Source organism: Capra hircus, chromosome 11 (assembly GCF_001704415.2).
Source record: "Capra hircus breed San Clemente chromosome 11, ASM170441v1, whole genome shotgun sequence".
Taxonomy (NCBI): Eukaryota; Metazoa; Chordata; class Mammalia; order Artiodactyla; family Bovidae; genus Capra; species Capra hircus.
The window spans coordinates 45,142,735-45,167,063 of record NC_030818.1 but is presented as its reverse complement, the minus strand read 5'-3'; the positions used below and the strand labels follow the sequence as shown (position 1 = coordinate 45,167,063).

The 24,329-nt window shown below is 49.1% G+C and overlaps 1 protein-coding gene and 1 long non-coding RNA gene across 2 annotated transcripts in view; one reads left to right on the top strand and one right to left on the bottom strand.

The window, feature by feature from the left end:
• The window catches only part of ST6GAL2 (ST6 beta-galactoside alpha-2,6-sialyltransferase 2), a 57,242-nt gene that overhangs the window by 17,686 nt on the left and 15,227 nt on the right, over positions 1-24,329 (bottom strand). Inside the window, exons 2-4 of the mRNA XM_018055319.1 lie at positions 10,351-11,257; positions 3,717-3,814; positions 1,991-2,092 (exon numbers count right to left, since the gene is read on the bottom strand). Coding sequence (XP_017910808.1) covers positions 1,991-2,092; positions 3,717-3,814; positions 10,351-11,209 — 1,059 coding nt within the window. The 5' untranslated portion in view covers positions 11,210-11,257. The remainder of the gene's footprint in view (positions 1-1,990; positions 2,093-3,716; positions 3,815-10,350; positions 11,258-24,329) is intronic.
• LOC108637144 lies at positions 2,785-6,759 on the top strand. Its single transcript, XR_001918807.1, has 3 exons — positions 2,785-2,844; positions 5,391-5,550; positions 6,079-6,759. It is a non-coding gene; the product is annotated as an uncharacterized LOC108637144 (long non-coding RNA).

Here is a 24,329-nt window from a genome sequence, read left to right as displayed (position 1 = left end):
TGACTCAATAGAAATGAGTCTGAGCAAACTCTGGGAAATGGTGAAGGACAGAGAAGCCTGGTGTGCGCAGTTCATGGGGTAGCAACGAGTTGGACGTGACTTAGTGACTGAGCAACAACAACTTACTTTTGGCTGTATTGGGTCTTTGTTGCTATGCACAGGCTTTCTGTAGTTTCGGGGAGCAGGGGCTACTCTCTAGCTGTGGTGCTCGGGCTTCTCATCCAGGTGGCTTTCCTTGTGGAGCACAGGCTCTAGGTCACCTGGGCTTCAGTAGCTGCAGCACCTGGGCTCAGGAGTTGTGGCTCCCAGGCTCTAGAGCACAAGTCCAGTAGTTGCAGCTCATGGGCTTAGCTGCTCCGTGGCATCTTCTGGGATCAGGGATCAAACCCATGTCTTCTGCATTGGCAGGGGGATTCTTTACCCCTGAGCCACCTGGGAAGCCCACTCCCTTATAGTTTGCTGGCTGGCAAGAATCTTGTTTTTTTGCCTTTTTATACTGCTCATGGGGTTCTCAAGGCAAGAATACCGAAGTGGTTTGCCATTCCCTTCTCCAGTGGACCATATTTTGTCAGAACTCCCCGCTACAACCCGTCCATCTTGGGTGGCCCTACACAGCATGGCTCATAGTTTCATTGAGTTAGACAAGGCTGTGGTCCATGCGATCAGTTTGGTTAATTGACTGTGATTGTGGTTTTCATTCTGTCTGCCCTCTGATGGATAAGGATAAGAGGCTTATGGAAGCTTCCTGATAGAAAAGAAGGTCTGAGGGGGAAACTTGTTCTGACGGGTGGGGCCATGTTCAGTAAATCTTTAACCAAATTTTCTATTGCTGGGTGGGGCTGTGTTCCCTCCCTGTTGCTTGACCTGAGGCCAAACTATGAAGTGAAGTGAAGTTGCTCAGTCTTGCCCAACTCTTTGCGACCCCATGGACTGTAGCCTACCAGGCTCCTCTGTCCATGGGATTTTCCAGGCAATAGTACTGGAGTGGATTGCCATTTCCTTCTCCAGGGGATCTTACCAACCCAGGGATTGAACCCGGGTCTCCCGCATTGTAGACAGACGCTTTACCGTCTGAGCCACCAGGGAGGCCAAACTATGGTGGAGGTAATGAAGATAATGGTGACCTCCTTCAAAAGGTTCCATGCACGCACTGCTGAACTCAGTGCCTCAGACCCTGCAGCAGGCCACTGCTGACCCACGCGTCTCCCGGATATTCTTTGGAAGGACTGATGCTGAAGCTGAAACTCCATTACTTTGGCCACCTGATGAGAAGAACCAACTCATTGGAAAAGACCCTGATGCTGGGAAAGATTGAAGGCGGGAGGAGAAGGGGACGGCAGAGGATGAGATGGTTGGATGGCAACACAGACGGGATGGACATGAGTTTGAGTAGGTTCTGGGAGTTGATGATGGACAGGGAAGCCTGCGTGCCCTAGGGGTCACAAAGGCAGGACTGAGTAACTGAACTGAACTAAATAATCTTGTTTATCCTCTCTTGTAAAAGATAAAGAAGGTTTGGAGGCAGAAGCCAAAGAGCTGCACACTCAGGAAAAAACTGTGACAGGCTCCATTTCAATAGTAATAAGTTGTGGAGTCACAAAGCTTAGCCTGTCCCGCCAAGAACTTCCCATTTATTTCAAAATATCTTTTAACAAATGGGAAGGTGATGTAATTGTGCTACAATGGAAAAATTCAGCATGTAAGCAGTCCAATTTCCGGTATGACTAGGACTTTCCTAGCATCTAGATGTTGTACGTTTTGTTTTTTTTAAGTCCTCCAGAACAAAAACACTTTATCGTCAGAGAGTTGATGCTCACCATGGAGCTACTGCAACTGGGAGTCAACCAGTATGAGCATACATGAGTTTAATTAGCACCTATGATCAGTTTCATTCTGCCTGCCCAAGTTCAGTCCCTGACTTCTTCCTGTTATGTATCAGTCAAATGTACCGTCTGACCTGCAAGGGTCAGGGCACCAAGGAAATACTCACCAGGTTAAGATTTGCAGAATAAGGAGCTGGGTCCCAGGCCACCAAGATGACATCTTTATACAATGCACTGTCCATGAAGTGATAGCTGGGGTTGGTTAGAATCTGCAAATATATACAAAAATCACTGCAAAGTAAGGGCTTAGGTCTTCAGAATCAGTATTTTTTAAAAGGTGGAAACTTGTCTTTTATGATCTTATTTGTGTTTGGCAGTGCTGGGTCTTGGTTGCTGTGCAGGTGTTTCTCTAGCTGTGCTGTGCGGGCTTCTCAGTGCGGAGGCTTCTCTTGTTGCAGAGCACAGGCTCCAGGGCGTGCAGGCTTCAGTAGCCATGGCGCTTGGGCTCCATAATTGCAGCTCCCAGGCTCCAGAGCACAGGCTCAGGAGTTGTGGCGCGCGGGCTCAGCTGCTCTGCAGCATGCAGGATCTTCCTGGACCAGGGATTGAACCTGTGTCTCCTGCATTGGCAGGTGGATTCTTTACCACTGAGTCACCACAGAAGCCCAGGAAGTGAACATTTAAAAGAGGAATTGGAAAAAAATGTTCCTCAGATTTTCTGGGGGAGGGAGAGAGGCAGGCTTTACATATTAGAAATTTAGAAAATATCTGGAGAAAGAGGGGGGTGGGTTCCTTTTTTAAGAAAAGAGCCTGCAATGGACCCATTTAAAGATACCAGCTCTGGATTGAATCCCCTGGCTCCTTGGCTACCCCAAAAGCCTCTTCCTCAGTGGCTTTCACAGGTCATTGAGGGTGAGCTGCAGACCTAGAAGAACCAGAATCTTCAGGTGCCTCCCTGCGACAAACAGCCTCAGAACAAACAGCCCAGAGATCTGGAGACTGGAGCCCTCTCTGGCCCTGGGTGAGTCCTTCAATTTCATCTTCCCATCACCTTTTTAAAACTATAGCTTGGTGGTGGTGGGTGGGTGGGGGGGAGGCAGGGCGGGGGGAATGATGCATTGATTTGTCTCAGTTTTAAGACACTCTTCTTCACATCTTAGTATTTCTAAAGTTAGGGTGTATCTCACAGTGACAGGTGTCTTAATTTGCTGGAGCTTATCTTCTTCTCTTTGAAAAGCTGTCGTCAGACAGAAGAGGAATCTTCAATCAGTGGTGTCTCTGAATTCAGGAAGCAGGGCCTGACTCTCACCTCTCTCTCAGGCTGTGAGGCCAGGGCCTGATGCAGAAAACACACCTTTTTTTTCCAATAAGAAACTCACTATAAATTTCTCATCACTTCATTTTTTACATATAGTTTGAAATACTAGAAATTGTTGTGGTTTGTTCTGAGAATAATTTTGTTATGAATTTTGGAAAACATTCTTCTTAAGAACACACAAAAAGAATCTTCCTTTTTAAAATTTTCAAATGACAATGACAAAGTGAAATTTCTGAGGTGTTCTGCTGCCTCTTGAATTCTGTATCTTTGCCTTTCTGCCCTCCACCCCTGATTTATTCTGTTTAACTTCCTTTTTCACAGTTCACAGAACTCAGTGTGCTACCTATATATATTTCTACCTCTACTCTGAGTTTTCCATTTGATCTTATTTACTGCTTTTTTCCCTCTTCACAGCACACATGAATTCCCATGTCTCTGCATTTTTTCTCAGTAATTCTTTATTATTACAAAACCCCGAGATCATGGTCATGGAGAGCTGGGTGATTTCTCTTCATTCACCCAGTTAAGCTATTTACCGGTAAAATGTACAGCCATGAAAAGTCTACCCAGCTTACCTGGGAATTAATGATGCGGACGGTGGTTTTATTTCCGACATCTTTCTCGTAGCCACGTGTAGGAGCAGAGTTAAACCTCAAAACTGCATCGTGGGAATCTGAGGGCACACGTGTGACAAAATGACTTTTTTTGCCTCTGCATAAAAATCAGCAATATCTAGGAAAATATCTTAAAGCAAATCTTTCAATACCTGAAACTAACTGGACCCCAGTAAAGTTCAGACACTCCTCCCCCCTCTCCACACACATTGTTCGGTATACTGTTTATTTAGAATGAGATCCTGGCTGGGGGCGAATAAACGTGAAACCATATCAATTCATTACAAGTCGTCCTGCAACATCTAAGTTACATTTAGATGCTTGGTGTGCATTCACAGTCTTTAAGGACGTGCTTTATGTACGCAGGAAATGTCAAGATGCGTGTGTGTATCTAGACTGCTCTGTGGAGTCTCATGTGATTCCTAGAAACAGGGCTGAAACCACAGTTAATCAGCAATAGGGAATTTCTATCGGTCTTCTCCAGTTTCAAAACAGTATGGAGGTTCCTTAAAAAACTAAAACCAGAGCTACCATATGACCCAGCAATCTCACTCCTGGGCATATGTCAGAGAAAACTCTAATTTGAAGAGATACATGCACTCCAGTGTTCACAGCAGCACTGTTTACAACAGCCAAGACATGGAAGCAACCTGAGTGCCCACCAACAGATGAACAGAAAAAGGCGTGGTACATCTATACAACGGAATACTACTCAGCCAGAAAAAGGAATGAAAAATGCCATTTGCAGCAACATGGATGGACCAAGAGATCATACCAAGTGAAGAAAGTCAGACAGAAAAAGACAAGTCTATGACATATGTGGAATCTTAAAAAATGATGACAGATGAACTTATTTATAAAATGCAAACAGGCTCACAGACATGGAAAACAAGCTTATGGTTACCAAAGGGAAAGTGAGTAGGGAAGGGACACATTAGGAGTTTGAGATTAACAGATAGACAGTACTATATATAAAATAGATAACTAATAAGGACCTACTGCATAGCACAGGGAACCATATTCAATACCTTGTAATAACCTATAATGGAAACGACTCTGAAAAAGAATATATGTATGTATAACTGAATCACTTTGATGTACAGCAGAAACTAACACAGAATTGTACATCAACTGTATTTCAAGTTTTAAAAAATGATATATTGTTTGTAACACTGTATAAGGGTCATTTGGAAACTATCAGCTCATTAAGTCATGCAGATCTTTCAAATATCTATGCATTTCATTATAAAGTACCAAATATCATATATATCACCATGGATATCATCACTTTTTAACTTTGGGAAGCTTCTAAGCTCATGGTTGAAAGCTTTGTCACTGGCAATGAATACTGTCGGTTATGTTCCTAGGCTTACTTACTTCCTTTTTGAGAGAATACCTGCCGAATGTCCAAGTCTAAATTAAGTATATTTGTCTATCAGTCATCTGTCCCAAGTATAACTATGTTTCGTGACAAAAGGGGCTTGTTCCACTCACAGCTCAATCACAAAAGTGCCTTTCCACTGGGGGCTGGTTTGCAGAAATGCTTTCATTGTTATTTCCCATTTGGTCTTAAAAACACATGTACTTCAAAGACTGAAATCTAATAAAACCAATCATTTTTACTGCTTCATCAAGGACATCCATATTTGGAACTGGCACCCTTTCCTGTTACTGTTAAGCTTGGCAGCAAAGCATTGCATGAAGGCTAGTACCATTGGTTACCACTGCTTGGATCTGTTTTATCCACTGCTGCTCCTGCATCTTCCTGTTCAACTGCCAACAGCTAAAAGGACCTGTGAGTACTATAATGGAAACAGTTCTCACCTTGCGAACCCCTGAAAGGGTCTTGGGGACTCCAAGTGCAAGGTCACACACTCTATGAACTGCTGACTGGGGGCAAAAGTGGGGTGGGCTCCAGGCACTGAGAGGTAATCAGGGTGGGCACCAGGGCCAGAGGTAGGATGCTAGCACGCCTGGACCAGTTCTCTCTCTAAACCATGCCCCCTCAACACAGCCTCCATCTAGAGGTAAGGTGAACAAACTGAGGAGGCCAGACAATGGGTGCATTTCTAACAGATTATGTAGAAACTTCAGATTAATCAATCACTGCAGCAAAAGCCCCAGTTTTTAAAAGCTGGTGTTCTACACTGAAAGTGTTAGTTGCTCAGTCATATCTGACTCTTTGCAACCCTATGGACTGTAACCCACCAGGCTTCTCTGTCCATGGGATTCTCCAGGCAAGAATACTGGAGTGGGTAGCCATTTCCTTCTCCGTGGGATTTTTCCCAACCCAGAGATCAAACTCTGGTCTCTTGCATTGCAGGTGGATTCCAGGGAAACCCTGTTCTACACTGAGACGTGTTTTAAGTCTCAGAAGGACTTGACAAGGCACAGGGCACAGAAAGGTAATCTAGCTTCACTCTACTGGAAGTGGCATGAGTTTGAAGAGTTAAGAGGTCAATTTTGTGGAGGACATAGAGAGGCAGGGACAGAAACTGAAACTCCTTCAGCTGTCAGGGAGCAGAAGGGACCAGGATGGGAGGGGGAGTGTGCAGAGGACGAGCTGTGAGATCCATCAGACGGATCTTGCCCGGCTGTGCCTCTCCCAGATAATCGCCTTAAAAACTGAACTGTCCATTCACATTTAGAGGGAGAGGAATGGATCAGACAGGAGACAGGAGAAGAGAACATAGAGTCAGTCATTCCTGGAGGACACATTTCCAGGCAAGAGCCACTTGACGTTGACCTTGAGAACAGAGCCAGGCTCAGCGCATCACTGAGGAAGATGAGAACCCTGCAGGGAGCAGCCGGCCAGAAGGCGCAGCAGCATGAAATCCAGCCCCAGCCCCGGTCGCTGCATTCCCAGAGCCCCCAACCCTTCCTGAGGGCAGGAATCTACAGAGGGAGCCCACGCCCCAGCCTCTGGGGAACAGCCTGCCAAAGAGACAGTTCTTTTCCCTCCCAAACCTGCCACTCAGGTCTTTCTCACCTCATTGTGACTTTCACAATGTGCTTGCTCCCATCTTGGCTCTGGAGCAATCTTTCCCTAATGAGACCCTGATCCATCACTCCTCCACTTTAAGATTTCAGAGCTCTGCACCAGGAAGCCAGGGATGGAGTCAGAATTTCTGAGACCCAGACTGGAGTTCAAACCTGATTCCATCCTCTGTGTCTCTAGGTGCATCAGTTTCCTTTATCTACAAAATGGGAATAATCTTCTCTGTCACTCGGCATCACAAGGCTGGTTAACACATAAAAGCATGGAGGATGGGAACTTCCCTGCAGTAACAGGGAAGACCCTACACATTGCTGTTGTTCAGTCACTAAGTCGTGCCCAACTCTTTGTGGCCCCAAGGACTGCAGCTTCCCTGTCCTTCACTATCTCTCAGAGTTTGCTCAGACTCATATCCATTAAGCCGATGATGCCATCCAACTATATGTGGTACCTACTATTATGATCATTATGCGAAGTCTAACTTCTGGAGAATGACATACAAAAGCATGGGGCTGACCTGCCAGTGGTCCAGCTTATCTATCGGCTCTTCACCCCCAGCCCCTTGTGCTGTCCCTCATCACCCACACACTGAACTGCTTTTCTTGTCCACCTGCTCTGCTGGCCTTCGGCCTGGATTTACCTCCTCAGACATCAGCCCTTGAGGGGTGGCCAGATCCCAAGGTCATTTCTTCCCTGTCTGTCTACGCGTCTCTCTGTCCTTCTAATTGTGATACCAGAAGTGTCTCTTTATAGTCTGTCTTTCCCACCAGACAGCAGAAGATTTGAGGGTTAGGGCTGGGCCTCATCCATCTTTCCATCACTGGTGGTGAGCACAGTAGCTGGTGAAGAGTTGGGGACCATGGTTGTTGAATGACTATATGACCGGCTTTCTTGCTTTTTAAAGCAATGGTAACAGGATGCCAAATTCCAAGTTCACCCAGGAAGACGTCCCTTCTCTGCAAGGCTTCTCTCCATCCTCCCATTTCCCACACACTGGCTGGAATCTGAGTTTCAAGGAACAGTCTTGATCTCGCATTCCAGGCGATGCCTGTTAGCTTAGGGCAGGCGTTTCTTGTCTAGAGCGTGCTTCCCCAGGATGGCTGCTAGTGAGCTCACGAATAATTGTTATTTACAGAACAGGTGAAACAAGATCATCTCATGACTCTAGCAATGGGTGTTCCATGTTTCCAAAACAGTTCACTTTGCTTTTTAGTAACATATTCAAAGTGGAGGTGTTTACAGCTGCTACACTGTTCTCAAAAACAATGACAAGGTATGACTCAGTGCAACAGAATTGGGGAAACACCATGGTATCGCAGCAGCCAGAAGAGGGAGCTGCTGAGGGGACAGCTGCAGGCAACCCTGGGGCATCCCTGGTTCCCTTGGGGAGGGGGCTTGGGGAGATTTTCTAGCTCTGCCCTCATAAGACCACAACCTCCTGCAAGTCTTCTGATCTTCACTTAGCCAATTCACAAGTACAATAGATGCTTAGGAGTTAAGATGAATTTAGTTAAACAATACAGCATGCCCTATTGGTGGCTCAGATGGTAGAGAATCTGCCTGCAATGAGGGAGAGACAGGTTCAATCCCTGGGTCAGGAAGCTCCCCTGGAGAAGAGAATGGTTATCACTCTTATATTCCTGCCTGGTGAATTCCAAGGACAAAGAAGCCTGGTGGGCTATAGTCCATGGGGTTGCAGAGAGTCAGACACGACCGAGCCACTAACACACAGCACGCCCAATTCCAAGCTTCCTGAGGAAATTGCTCTGTGACTTTGTTCTCATCAAGAGAGGTGCTAACAACTGTGTACTGATAAGTGTGTGTACATTCAGTTCATGTCAGCACCTGGCATCACGAGGGCCGATGCTGAGAGATGCCAGCTTATGAAAAGGAAACGCTTCTTTCTTGTCTTTACAAATGGAATTGTGCTATATTATATATTCTTAAAAAGGCAGATACAAAACTGGATTCAAAGGAAGTGAAGTAAAACAATAGAGAATTTTAAAAAACTTCCAAGTGTTTGTTCTTCACGTACCTTTCTACGATTCTAATCATGAACCTTTGTGTGAGCGCAGATGCTGTCAATTAAGTCTGGTTGCTAGAAACTAAGAAGGATATAACTGACACATCGTGTTCCCCAGAAATATGACATTCCCAGTGCCATTCACACTCTCTTCTGAATTCTGAACAGAAAAGAATTTATAAGACTCTGGTTGAATAGAAGAGAATTTACAAGACTCTGGTTGGGGATATTTACGCCCGAATAAAGAGTGAGGGAATTCTGCCTGATGGATGAAAACAATGCAAACCCACAGGTAGGAGGCAGTGGGGCTTAAAGCAAAGCAAAAAAAAAAAAAAAAAAAAAAAAACAACCAAAAATCCAAGAGCAAGTTGGCGCCTGCTTTAAAGCATGCTGGTTAAATTCCTCCTTCCGTGATTAATCATGTCCTGGGAACCAGAGGGAAGTGTGGCTTTACTTCGCCCCAGGGGCCTCTGAGCCAGAGCTCCCTCCTAATTGGAAGCAGCCGCTCTGCTCAGCTCTGGCCGCAAGTTTCTGTGACACTCGGACAACGTGATTATGAGCCTGCTTAATGTTAGCACGGGGACTCTGGGACTCCAGGCCACAAGCCCAGGCTTGAGCTTTGTTTTTTTTCAACTTCTTAAAAATTTCAGATTCTGCCTCATTGCCAAGACCCTGTGGGAGTAGGTCTGGGCTGTGGAGCCTAGTGATGGGGCATTAGCCACTCCTAGGGAACATGGAAAATGCCCCAGCCCCAGAGATGGCAATGACTCCTTTCTGTCCAGTGGGCAGTGACCCCTGCAGATTGTGTCCAGGGAGGCTGAGCTAACACCATCCGCCGTGAGGAGTTACAGGGCTGTGGTTGTACATCTGGCCTCGAGGCCAAGGCTGCGTCCAGTAGGCACTTGATTTTTTGGTACCTGGTACAGAAACCTGCCCAGAGGAGGGGCCTCGTGTCTGCCAAAGGAGTGGAGGAGCTACCGGGTCACCGCTGCTGCAGCTGGCTGGGCTGGTCATTAGGGGTGTCGAGGGCCTGAAACTAGACCGCAGTTTCTTGAGAAGAAGGGACTCTGTATCTAGATGTGGGAACCCTCCTGAACAGCCCGCCGCCAGCCTGCCCCACAAATTTGGGGCTCCAGGCTGCAACAGCAACCCTTACATGCATTTCCAGCCAGCCTACCTGCCTGTCCAGTGGCCTTCGGGCTTCCCAGCCCCCACAAGGGCAGGGAGGAGGCCTTAAAATTAACCTTTCTCTTTGCAGCAATGCAGGAGACACAGAAGATACAGGTTCGATCCCTGGAGAAGGGAATGACTACCATTCCAGTATTCCAGTAAGAATACCTATTCCACTATTCTTGCTTGGGGAATCCCATGGACAGAGGAGCCTGGCTGCCTGCAATCCATGGGGTCCGAAAGAGTCGGATATGACTTAGCGAGTAAACAACAATAAAAGGAGACCTCTGCGGGATCCACCTGGGTTCATTCGGTCCCAGGGAAAGGAGGAGACCCAAGACTCTCCAGAAACACAGTGTCAGACTGGCCGCCCTGGGGGTGGGGCTCGGGTGGCCGCGGGGACCCACCTATCTCCTCTCCCAGAGATGAGTTGAGGATGGCGCCTGCCGACGTGACCACGGCGCAGGTCCGGAGCCCGCGCGGCAGCAGCCGGCTGAGCGGCACCGGAGGGACCAGCGCGCGCCAGCCAAGCGCCGAGAAGGGCGGTTCAGTGCCGTCCAGGGTGCGCACCTGCACGCGGCCCCGCAATGCGCACAGCAGCTCGGTGCGGCTCCGCCCCGACGCGCGGCGCCCCCGGAAGCGCACGCCGTGCTTGTTGGCACGCAGGTAGGCACCCATGGCCTTCTGCAGGCGCGGGTGCAGCATGCGCGCCGACGCGTCGCCCTTCCAGAGCCGTCTCAGCAGGGCCCGGGACATGGACGAGTACAGCCGCTCCCCATCCTCGCCCCCTGCGCTCCGGCTCTGCCTCCTGGGCCCTCGCTTCGCCCGCCGTCCCGGGGCTGTGCGTGGCGGCCGAGCCCCTTCTGGGCCTGGGTCCCCAGGGGAGAGGCGCCCCGACGTGCCCGGAGCGGGGTCCTCCGGGGGAAAAGCGCTTAGGGACATTCTCCCTGGCTGGGCCGAAAGAAACTCTGGCTCATGTTCAAAGCCATCTCCGGCCCATGTCCGCAGGGGGCCGGATGGGAGTCCCCGGGGAGACCCCCGCCGCGAGTCCGCGCCGTCGGGCAGGCCCTCTGAGGCCCCCATGATGGCCCGTTGCCTCCCTTGCACGGGCAGCAGCCTCCGGGTCTCCAGGAAGGAGAAGGAGCTGGGCGAGGGCTTGGCAGGGCTGCTGTCGGTGAAGTAGAGGAAGATCACCACAAAGAGGAGCCCCCAGGCAAACACCCCGCAGAGCATTCCTTGTCTCCATTGCTTCAGGTGCGGTTTCATGGCAGGCCCACGGGGTCAGCGCTTGTGTCCCAAGGTGGCGGGCTGTACCTGCAAACAGAGGGTGTCACAGTGAGCCACGCAGGACAGCGCTGGGGACAGTCCATCCTAGAGGGTCTCTGGGGACGGTTGGAGGGAGCATCAGAAACCAGGATGGCCTGGAGCTCAAGCTAAATTCAGCACTCATATGCCCCACTCTGGATGCCTACAGAACAAGAAGTCACATCCCCTCAGCCCAGGGTCTTGGGAGAGGGGAGGTGAGCTCGGTGTACCTTGGAGAACTACCCAAGGCACCTTGGTGATGTGTCTGCCTCCCCACCACCATGACTGGCTAATTCTCCCCTCTGCCCCGCTTCCCCGATCCCTCCCCGCAGCTGGTTCCAGTTTTCACTTTGGGGAAGCTGGCAGCAGGCCTCAGTCCGGTCGCCCTCTCTCGTCAGAACACTGGCCCAGAGCTCAGATCCTGTACAACAAAGGGCCAAGTGCTTCTAAGGGAAACTTCTCCACAGTGCCCCGATGGTCCCCAGTATGCACAGTGCCCCAATAGTCCCTAGTAAGTGACGACCCAGCCACTGAGGCTGCAGGGGAAGGTTATGTTAAGGTGTCTGTGGACCTCAAAACACCCCTAGATGTTCACCCTCATCACCAGCCTTTGATAGAGTAAGATGGAAAATGTCAAAATTTTAGATAAGGGAGCAGATGAGGAGATGGGAGCAGATGAGGTTTTCATGCAAGGGCAAGGGTTTTACTTAGATAAGAACTGAAACCAAGTGGGTGATCCCTAGATCAGTGTGGTCACCTGAGGAAGCTACACAGAGTCTCTTGTGGAAAAAATGATGTGCCAGGGTGTGAAACCCACACGCCTTATGGCCCTGTAGCTGATTACAGATGGACGTGGGTCCTTCGCTCTCTTCCCACAGAGAGGTGGGTCTGGGTCTCTCCCATTTGAGCAGAGGGAGTGCTCTGACCAGTTACCAGGCTCAGGTCCAGCAGCTTCCATGTCCTGCCTTTAAAATGCTCACGAGAGAGGAAGTAGTCACCAGCAGAAGCAGACATCTCTTCATGGACTGAGAGATGCCCAGCTGAGCCCTGGGTGTCCAATTGTCCCAGCCCACTACCATCCTGGACTCCAGCCCAGTGGAACGTTCAGATGATTCCAGTTCTGTCCAGCCTCTGGCAGCAGCTGCAGGTAAGACCCCAAGCGGGAACCCAGTGGAGCCAGTTAACGCTCAGAACCAGGTGTGATAAAGACACTGGTTTAAAGTGATAGAGGTTGCTCTTATGAGCCACAGGTCTGGAGCTGATTCGTTACATCAGAAACGATCACTGGAACAGGCTCTGCTAGAAAAGCCAGATGAGAAGTTCCCCAGATGCCTCAACAGTTATGCACCCTTGAGACAAGTCCAGCCTCTCAGAGGGATTATGTGAAGAGAAACTTTCACTGAAGTGTTTTTTAAGTTGTGGCTTCTTAACAGCTGCTGTCTGCTTGACACATCAAAGCAAGGCTGTAGATTTCCTTCGCAGCCACACATCAAACCCACACATAGAGCATGGTCTCACCAAGCCAGACACACTCATGCCAGCGAACAAATGTACAAGAAATAGAGCCAGCACTTGCCCTCTGTCAGACTCTGTGCTCACTTAACATGTTCCCTTCATTATCTTATTTGGTCTTCCCAGCACCTACTCAGGCTTCGCAGGTGGCGCTAGTGGTAAAGAATCCACCTGCCAGTGAAGGAGACAAGAGATGCAGGTTCAATCCCTGGGTTAGGAAGAGCCCCTGGAGGAGGAAATGGCAGCCCACTCCAGTATTCTTGCCTGGAAAATTCCATGGACAGAAGAGGCTGGCGGGCTACAGTCCATGGGGTTGCACAGAGTTAGACATGACTGAAGTGACTTAGCACAGACCTAGTAAAGTAGGAAACACTGCTATGTCCATTTTATAGAGGAGGGCGTTGAAGCCTGGAGAGGTTAAGTAACTTGCCCAAAGCTACAGAGATAGCACGCAGTAGACAGCACCAAAAAAGCCACCTGCTCACACTTTTAATGCTAAGTTCTGACTCCATCTGATGGTACCAGATGAGGCTGTCTATACTAAATATGCCAAATTGTGGGACTCTGAATATATATTTCCATTCCTGACAGTCTTGGCAATGTCCTGGTGCTGGAAAAATCTTCTCAGGGCTCACCACCAAGTTCTGTCCGTAACTCCTGAGGGACAGTGAGCGAGCAGTGCCCCAGACAGACACTGCCTAGGGACCACACCAAGCAGAAACTGCTCAATGATCTTCCAAAACCTGTCCCCTCAGGAGCCCGCGCTTCAAACTGTGATGCCCCAGCCTGATGATCAGAAAGCTGTTTCCAGGATCTCAACATTTCTATTAGCAATCACAAAATTACCCTTAATAACAGTTATCCTGTGTTTCCTCTAGCTGAGCGCCATGCCGCATTGCTCTGACACCAACCACCGCAGCTAGCAGGGCCCCCACAGGGAAAAGACTCAGTCCCACATGATGGCCCCACTTCAGACACCAGCCTGGAGTGGGCTCCCCAGGCCACCTGCACTTCTGGCAGTTTGGCTGTTGATCTGGGGGCTCCCCATGACACCCTTAAGTTTGCAGATTTGCTAAAAAGACTGGCAGAACTCAGGAAAGCACTAATAATATAAACCAGTGATCACAGTCTCTGGGAAAGGGATACACAGAGTTTGAGGGCTGGTTAGGGGTTGTCCCAAGGGCAGAGGTTTCAGGCTCTCTGTACCTGGGGTCTAGGAATGTCACATGAGGGACATGCATGTGTTGACCAATCACAAGGCTCCACTGAGCCCTGGACCCGAGTTTAGTTGGGGTCTCATTAGGTGGACATCACTGACTGAATACTTGGCCATGTGACTGAATTCAAACTCCAGTTGCCTTCCCATCTCCAGAGGTCAGACTGGCCCAAAGCCCCCACCATCTCATCACTGGATTGGTCTTTCTGGTAATTGCCCCCATCCTGGAAGGTTCACCAAGACTCACCTCTTTAGCACAACAAAGACCCTCTTATAACTCAGGAGATTTCAAGGGTTTTAGAAGCTCCATTTCGAGACCTGGGACAAAGACCAATTCTTTGTACTACAGTAAGGCAGTAGTAGCTAATTTAAAAGGCAGTCTTTCTGCTCCTGGCTGGAAATCCTCATTACTGCTGGCTGCACTGGGAATAGCTTTGAGCTAATCCTGGCAGGCCACTAAAGAATAGGAAACAGGGAGGTGGGAGGGGGGTTCAGGATTGGGAACTCATGTGCACCTGTGGTGGATTCATGTTGATGTATGGCAAAACCAATACAGTATTGTAAAGTAAAATTAAAAAAAAAAAAAGAATAGGAAACAGAGGCTTCTCATTTCAGCATTTGCTTCAGAGTCAAAGTGAGGGGTGTGCACAGGGCTGGCACTGGCAAAGCCTTGACTTCCTAAGGAGGAGCTGGGGGCCGGCACAACACCCAGCTGCCTCCATTCAGCAGGGTCAGGAAGCCATGGGAACTGAGCTGGGAGGGGACCTGCCACATTCCACGGCACACTCAGGGCATCACACGCACAGCCTGCTTTATATGGATATGCCTGACTCCCAGCAGAAGACTCGAGAAACCCTTTCCCTCATGGCGAGGTGAGAGATGTGAAAGGGAGGGATGTGATGAAGGCTGTCTGGGGACTCGAAAGGAGGAAAGGAGAAACCCTGCAGGACGGACGGAGCTGCAAGGGGCCAGGACCCTAGGGGATGTGGGGTTCCCTCCACAGGTCTCTGGGAGGTGAAAGTGCGGGTCTGTGAGGCCTTGGACGTGGAGAAACAAACATCATCCCAAGGTACAGGATGACTTCTCATCAGCTGAGACTTCCGTGCCTGATGCTTGGTAATGACTTGAAGGCGCGGGTTCGCTGCCTCCGCTCTGGGTGAGGCTTCAACTGTTAATAAACTGCAGCTGTGCCTGCAGCCTCTGTCACTGCAAATCTCTGCTGCCAGTTGAGGAAACGTCCTCCAAAATGATGAAATCTCAAGGTGGTGCAGATCCTCTGCTAGCAACAGGCTGCAGAAATCATTTCATGTGTCATGGTACCAGTTACTGGTACTTTTGCAAAGATCCAGGACACAGAGGTGGAGGATGCTGTCAGTGTCAGAGCCTGGATCAGTTTTTGCCTTAAAATAACCATATAGCCTAATAGGGTTTCCCTGGTGGCTCAGTGATAAACAGTCTGCCTGCCAATGCAGGAGACGTGGGTTCGACCCCCTGGGTCAAGGGTCGAATAGAAAATGGAATAGAAAATGGCAACCCACCCAAGTATTCCTCCCTGGAGAAACCCATGGACAGGGAAGCCTGGAGGGCTACAGTCCACAGGGGTTGCAAAGACTTGGACATGACTGAGTAACTGAGCACATGGACTAATAGGAAGAAATGTTGGATAAATGATAGAAAAAACATTTTCCCCCCATTAGTGTAGTACACCTGAAATGCTGTGATGATACAGCTCAAATGGATAGTGTCTGTAACTCACTGACCTATTTCATCATCAGCAGGGGGACATGAATGGCACCAGGGACATACGAATAGAGGCTCGTCATACAAATCACTGGTCCCCGGGCGGTGATGAAAAGGGGCTCCTTGATGGAGCACACGCAGCCTTTTCTGGAGTGGTGTCTTTGACTGAGGCTGTTGAGGTCCTGCTGGCCAGGTTGAGGAGCATGGCCTGTGCTGTGTGGATTTCTCTTTTTTCCTTTTAGGATTCCAACATCAGCATCTGGCCGTGCTAGGGCATAAGTTCCAATTGGGTGCTCTCTGCCTATTTCAACCAATTTTCTTTGTTCTTATCTTTTGCCCACTTTCTGTCGCCTTTGTAGCCAAGCTTCTAGGAAATGTAACATGCCGACAAGGATTAGAGACAAAACAAAAAAGTGACCCACTGCGAGAAATCATTTTGATGCTTCTACCTGCTCTGGAATTCTGATGCCCAAATCTTATGTACTAATCTCAGAGAAATGAGTCCCATTTCTGCATGGATGTTCCACAAGTGCACAGAGTATTCAAATGCTCCTTCAAGTCATTCAGAAAGAAATCACATTCTCAAAAAGGCACAATTTGTGATAAGCTGTCTGATTAAATTATGCAATGTAAGTACCGGCCCAGACCAACACCACGACGCAGCTGAGGATTGCGTACGTTTGTGCTCAGTCACTTCAGTCGTGTCCAGCTCTTTGTAACTCTATGGACTGTAGCCCACCAAGCGCCTCTGTCCATGGGATTCTCCAGCAGCTGAGGGAGCCGAGGGTTAATACCATCTTATTAAGGCTAAAGAGAAATTAGGGCTTCCCTGGTGGCTCAGTGGTAAAGAACCCACCTACAAATGTCGGAGATGTGGATTTGATCCCTGGGTCAGGAAGATCTCCTGGAGAAGGAAATGGTGACCACTCCAGTATTCTTGCCTGGAGAATCCCATGGAGAGAGAAGCCTGGTGGGCTACAGTCCATGGGGTTGCAAGAGTAGGACACAACTCAGTGATGAAACAATGACAGCAATGAAAGAAGTTACTCCTGGGCTTTGCTTCTGGAACACTGTCCTACCTACCCCCTGAGGTTGACAAGCTTGGTTGCTGGTTTTCTTGAATGGAGAGTTTCTTTTCTTTTTTTTAACACATATGTTGATGGATGATGCCTCTGCCACAGGTGCCATTTGGCCAGGTTTTCTCTCGGTTTGAGAAACTCTTGTGCCCTTTGTGTGTGTGTGTGTAGTTGTCTAAAGCCTAAGTATTTGTTTTAACACTGAGATGATAGTAAAGAAGGTGTGGTGTATGAGCTACAGCGAGGCACTCGTGCATCTTAACAGCCTTCAGGAGTCATTTTCTTTCAAGAACCATTTTTCTAAAATTAGCTAGCATCACATCTTCAAGAAAACACTCAGCCTGCCAAGCACAGGAGGGGGCTGCCCTGGAGGGAGTGCTCCTGTCTCTTCAGCACCCCAGGCCTTCCCTTCACAGAGGACCTGCTTTCTCTTTTTCATTGTTTATAAATGTGAGGAATCCTCAAGGCCAGTAACAGTCCACTCCTTAGGGCATCCTCTCTCCATCTCAGCCCATTCTTAGGCTAATGTTGGAAGAATAGAAAGGAAAAGGTCAGCCAGGTCGAGCAGAACTCCTGGTGGGAGGATAGCCCCTTCTCTGTCTCTCTCTTACCAGCAGGAGGGCAATTCATCCTCAGAAGGAAGGGCACCCCACTGCTGGCGGCTTCTGGTCAGTGATCCCAGGCCCTCAAAAGGATGCCGCAGTCCCTGACGGGAGGAAGGATGCTACCGGGGGCTGGACCACTGGAGGGAGCTCGCTGGGCAAACGTGTAAGTTACAAACCTTAGCACCAGGCTTCCCTTCAGAGCAAAATGTGGTGGCTAGGGCAGTGTCAGTACGGAAGAGCGTGATCCACTTGATATCCTATGAGCGGCTCCCAGCAAAGGAAACCCGTGTCATGGGGTCACGTTAGGTCAGGCAGGGGCAGGGAGGGATTATGAACAGCAGATGTCAGGGGGGTGGACCAGACCAGCATCACTCACTGCTATCAGCAGATGCCCCTACAAACCAGTCACTGTATCTACACCGTTTCATTTTAATTCTTCATTCTCAGTTTTACCCACTCCAGTATTCTTACCTGGGAAATCCCATGGACAGAGGAGCCTGGCGGGCTACAGTCCATGGGGCTGCAAAGAGTCGGACACAAATGAGTGACCAAACACACACAATGTTTATAACAAACTCCTTACAAACGTTATTAATCTCATTTGGCTCTGAATGTTTCCCTTCCTCTACACCGTTCCAGAGTCCCATCTTTTTCTATTATATCTCAAAGCTGGAGACGGTGCACCTTGCTTAAAATTTTAATGAAATTTTTTTCCCCTCTCTGCCACAAATACCATGCTGAATTCTAGCCTATGTCCCTGCACTGGTGGGATCACGTGGTCCCCTAAAATCCTGTTTCCCCTAACATCCTTTTTTATGTTCACAGAATCCACAGAGCTCTGAGCTGGCAGCCACTAGAGAGCCTCACCCGGCTAGCCAACCACATGAATTCCGCCCATCAGAAGAGGAGGCCAGCTCCCAACACTTTCGGAGGAGCTCCAGGTGTGGAGGTCCCTGATCCCAGGGGGTTTGCTCTCTCAGTAGGAAGACAAAGTGATGATTCTGACTGCCTTCGCTGTCCCAAGATGGGTGAGTGGACAGAAGAGCGACTGGGATTGAAGTCATCCTGGTTGCTTCCAAGAGGAGGGGACCAGAGGTGGACCCTGAGGGACAGAGTGGAGTGGGGGCGGGGCTCAGACCCTTCTGGCCAGGGTGGTGAGCCTGGCTGTCTGGTATGCACACGGGCGACCAGGAGTGGTGGGATGCCCCTCTCATCGGGACCATCTTCCTCAGCAGTTCAAGGTCTGTCCTCCGGCAGCAGGGCAGATGGAAAATGGTTGAAAAGGCAGAGACTTCTTGGATTTAAAATGGATAAACAACAAGGACCTACTGTACAGCAGAGGGAACTCTGCTCAATGTTGTGTGGCAGCCTGGATGGGAGGGGAGTTTAGGGGAGAATGGATACATATGTATAGCTGGCTGAATACCTGAAACTATCACAACACTTTTAATCAGTTATACCCAACAGAAAATAAAAAGTTTAAAAAAATAAACAAGAGGCAAAGGTTCACATGGGCAAGTGGCACTGGGCAGCTTTCAGCTCTCAGAACTTTCTGCAAGGGGGGTGGCAGGTGGTGGCAGGGCAGGGGGGTTGGGAAGCCTGTTTCTGGCTGTTCAGAGATGCACAAGCTGCCTGCCAGCTGGGGTCTCTGGCTGCCTGAATCTGCTTCGGACACAGTGGTCTGTTTGTTTTACGATAATCAGCATTCAGATATTTACACTTTATACTGGTAATGTGCCAAGGCTCACGGCTGAAGTAGCTCCAACACTCACGGTGATGGGAAGGATGGGAAGTGGCATAACTGCCATGGGGATGTAATGTTTCTCCCAGATTCGCGGTGAAAGCATCAGTGGCTGGCAGGTGGTCCTCACGAGGAGGCCTCCAGCCAGCAGGAACCCTGCTTCCTCAAGAAGTGCAGGCCTCCCTTCCTTGTCTGAGAGGGTCCGGAGCATCACCGGCAGGAGACGGGATGCAGTGGTGGGGGATGCTGGCACCACCCAGGGGCAGCTCAGGGACACTGCCCCCGAGTCCAGACTGTGGGTTGGACAGTGAGACCCACGACTCTACAGTGTGTAGCTGACCAGAAGGCCCTGAGGTCGGACAGCCTGTTCTGAGCCTTCTTGTCATGTTAGATAAATCCGTTAAGCCTCAGCTTCTTCATTCAACATGCACCATATGTGTCCTAACCCTCATTGGTCTACAAGACTCACCACAGTACCTGGCCCACAGTGAGAGTTCAAGACACAGTAGTTTTCAGCTCAGGTTTGGTATTGTGTAAAAGTAAAGAAGTAACACTGCGCAGACATAGAGAATAGACTTGTGCACACAGTGGGAGGAAGGAGTGTGGGACAAACTGAGAGAGTTGCATAGACATATGTACACTATTATGTGTAGATAGCTAGTGGGAAGCTGTATAAGGGAGCTCAGCTCATGCTGATAACCTAGAAGGATGGGTGGGGGTTGAGAGAGAGATTCAGGAGGGAGGGGTTATACGTATCCTGGTGGTTCAGATGATAAAGAATCCACCTGCAATGGGGGAGACCTGAGCTTGATCCCTGGGTCGGGAAGATTCCCCTGAAGAAGGGAATGGCCACCCACTCCAGTATTCTTGCCTGGGTAATCCCATGAAGAGAGGAACCTGGTGGACTGTGGTCCATAGGGTTGCAAAGAGTCAGACACGACTGAGCACGCAACACTCGCCCAAGAGCCCAGAGAAGAGGGCGCTTCGGAGACCCCCTCTCAAGAGTCTTCAAACACCCCACGAGGCATGTGCACTCCATCAGAGTGCATGTGGGCAAAAGCCACTTCCTCAAACTCCAAGCTCACTGCTCCAGCTCTGTCTGCACAGAAGAGTGCGAATAAATGTCAGGGAAGCGCTGAGGCAAAAGTGAAGCTGCAAAGCAAACCCAGCACATGCTACTGTTTATATAAAATCCGACAACTCCAATACAAATGGCAGATAGAAGCTCCTTTGAGGAGGGAGGGAAGGGCCTGGGTGAGAGGAGGAGGGGCCTTAAGTCACCACTCAAGCATGTCTGGAGTAAAATGGCAAAATATTCACAACCGTGCAGTCTGAGTTTGGAAACACTATTTCTGTTTTACACAGATTTCAAGTATTTATGATTTCAAACATAACAAAATTTGTTAAGATAAAACTTGTCCTGAAAGTTGTAAAAATAAGAATAAGAACTCGTTAATTGTGTTTATATTTATGTTTCTGTTTCCTGATCTCTTTGGGTCATAATTCCTGCCAATACATCAGCACAAAATATAAATCTGACAGTGAATTCCAGCTTTGGTGAGGACTTTCATGTGACAACGTTATCAGTCTGGAAGAGAAAAGCTCAAAGCTAAAATGATTTATGGAAGCGTAAAAGAGCTCTGAGCTCACAGCAGGCTGTGAGAAAAACATTAATTTTTGTTTTAAAACACACATACACACTTATCATGGAGTCAAACAGGAAATCAACTTGAAGATTTAATATAAAACATGAGACCTTAAAGATACTTCTCTGTGTGGAGCTTTCAACTCTGCCCTGAGCTTCAAAGCCAAGTTTTCCATCTGCAGACCTCGCCTCAGCAAAGGTGCGAGGGGCTAGGGTGGACTCAGTGGACCTCAGGAAAATCCAACGTGGTCTGGATGTTTTCGGTCTAGCCTGCTTCTCCGGTTTTCAGTTTCAGAACCAGTAAAATGTTTCCAGGTTATGAAATAGTTTCTGAAGTTTCTCTGAGTTTCGGCCACCCGTGATAACGTACTCTAGTTCCTACCCACCTCTGGTCACTGCCAGTCACTGGGTCACTGTGCCCTGGCTGAGAGCTGCACAATTGTTCTTGCATCGGGTGTGTGTGCGCGCACAAGCACAGCGCTGATTTTCCATTGCTTCATTCATTCATAAACTCCTCAGATACCTGCACACTTGACACACGCTGGTCCAGGTATGCGATGCTGAACACATCAAACACACCCCCACCCCCCGCCCCAGGCCTAAAGTAATGTGGGAAGGAGAACCAAGTTCACAAGGCTGGCAGGATGCTAGGCATCCTGACTGATTTTTTTTTTTCCCCTTTTGCTGTACCTTCCTGAATTCACAGGGACAAAGAGCAGAACTTCTCTGACCCAGGATGACTATCACAGAAGAACTAGCAGCACTTTATGTTAATTCTCAGCTTTTAAGTTCAAAAGCTGTATTCCAAGGATTGTGGAGGGGAGGACAAAAATTTGGAAGAATACTTTCTGAGCAGGTTTTCCCTTGCCCAAAGGGAGGTAAAAACTATCCCTGGTGGCTCAGATGGTAAAGAATCTGCCTGCATGCAGGAAACCCTTTCTGATCCTTGGGTCAGGAAGATCCCCTGGAGAAGGGAATGGCAAAACACTCCAGTATTTTTGCCTGGGAAATCCCATGGACAGAGGAGCCTGGCGGGTACAGCCCATGGGGTGGCAAAGCGTCAGACACGACTGAGTGAGTAACACACACAGGCTGATGGAAAGGAGAAGGGGAACTGAAACAGGAGAGTGAGACACTCAAATTACAGCTTCTGCGGAATTGAGATAAAGCTGCATTTCTTGAGCCCCGGGGATGTGGGCTGAAGATGCTGCATCAATGGGGGGTTGTGACGGTGGTGCTGCTTCTATGATCTCTCCACCCCCACCCCTCACCCACTCAGCCCCTCTTCTCCCCAGTGAGAGGAACCCATGGTCTGGGGCAATGCGGCATGCTACCTGTGGATACAAAGCTGGATGTGGTCACAATGAGAACAGGGGTCCCAGGGCTGAAGTGCACGCCCTTGTTCTGTCTTCTCCTGTCATTAAGAAATGGAAGGAGATGGAAATATCTAAAAACCCACAAAAATCTCTCCTACTGCAACACATTCCTTGTCATCTAATGACACTAAATAGACTGAACCATATTTTACATCCACATTCTTATAAAGTCCCACAGCTGAACAGAGTGCTGCAGGAATTGAACAGGAGGAAAATTAAGAATAGAATGACTATGCTGTAAAGTCTATCGAGTCATCCTCGCAGAGCTCAAGGTATCTTGGGGAACTCTGGTGCTCCCTTGTTCATCGCAGGATGGGTCTGAGGTTGGCCCTGGAGCAGATGACCACAAGGTGGCTCCCAGGGCTCCCAGGGAGGACCTCCAGGGTCCGTGTTCCCGAGAGAAACCCCCGGCAAGTGGAGAGAAGCATGGGTGCCCCACGTGCTATGGTGGGACCTGCGCGCCTCAGTCAACCTCTGCTGTCTCTGTTCTCTTAGCTGGAACATTAGGAAACAGCTGCTCTGAATGTCTCACAAGGTGATCGTGGGGACAGATGGAGACTGGGAGCCAGAGGGTCGTGGAGCTGGAAAGAGCCTTATTATTATTGTGCATCCTCTTCTCTTGGGGGTGAAGACACAGAGGTTACAGAACAACACTTCTGTATGTGGTGCTACACGTATGTGAAAAATGAGAAATGGAGACAAGGGATGACACATTGGAGACAATGAAGACGTAGAGAACAACGGATGGACACCAAGGGGGAAAGGGCCAGAGGGAGGATTAACTGGCAGATTGAGGTTGACATAGATACACTATTGATACTAAACAGAAAATAGATATCTAATGAGAACCTACTATAGAGCACAGGGAACTCAGCGCTCTCTGGTGACCTCAGTGGGAAGGAAATCCAAAAGAGTGGGGATCTGTGTATACATACAGCTGATTCACTTTGCGGTAGTCGCTCAGTTGTGTCCTAGTCTTTGCAACCCCATGGACTGTGGCCCGCCCGGCTCCTCTGTCTGTGGGATTCTCCAGTCAAGAATACTGGAGTGGGTTGCCGTTCCCTCCCCCAAGGGATCTTCCCAACCCAGAGATCAAACTCTAGTCTCCTGCGTTGCAGGCAGATTCTTTACCGTCTGAGCCACCAAGGTAGCCCATAAAATAGAAAGCGAATGAGAGCCTATACTGCATTGCACACAAAACTCTACTCAATGTTCTCTGGTGACCTAAATGGGAAGGAAATCCAAAAAAGAGGGAACATATGTATATATATTTGCTTTGCTGTACAGCAGAAATTGACACAACAGTGTGAAGCAACCATACTCCAACAAAAATTAATTAAAAAAATGAAACGTCCTGGCATCTGCTCCAGACTTGAACCAAAATCCCAGAGGCAGGGGCCACGTGCCTGCATTGAATGTTGGCCCTTGGATGGCTGCGTAAGTGAGTAAAACCTCAGGGCAAGAGAGAGAACAGGCACTGGCCTCCCATGCGGTTAGGAGGTGGTTTGGCAGGAATCCCCAAACCACCCACAGAACCACCCACAGATGCTTGTGTGACCACAGCTTCCTAATCCCCATCACCTCTCCCCAAACCAGCCACGCTCACCTTGACCTGTGCAGCCCTGTGCAGCCCTGGACCCCACAAGCGAGACTGGGCTCCCAGCTGAGTGCCTCTGTGAGGGCCATTTCCTCTGCAGGAAAATGGGGGCGGTCACCTCAGGAGCCAGCTGGGGCACCCTTCCCTGGTGCTTTCTGTGCTGCCCAGCCCTGTGTCTGTGCCTGCTTCTCCCACTGGCAAGGGGCTTCCAACACCTGAGGCACAGATACATGAATAAAAGAAACAGCGGAGTGTAATTATGCTTACAAAAACTTTCCCATAGCGTTGAACACTACTGCCTTTGCAAATCATACCCAGATTCCCATTCTGCAGAAGGAAGACGTTAAAGAGCTGAGTCACAAACACCAATTCTCTCTCCTCTGAAAGGCTGAGTGCCATCACACAGCTCAGCCGGTCTTCCAGAGGATTTTTATTAGATTCTATACAGTCCATGTGCTTCCAGGCACGGGTGCTCCCAGAATGGTCACCCCTTCTTCCTTTTTTCCTTTTCCACACTTTCTACTGGATTCTGGAATGGTCTATGATAAATACAGCTTGTAACAAACCTTTCAA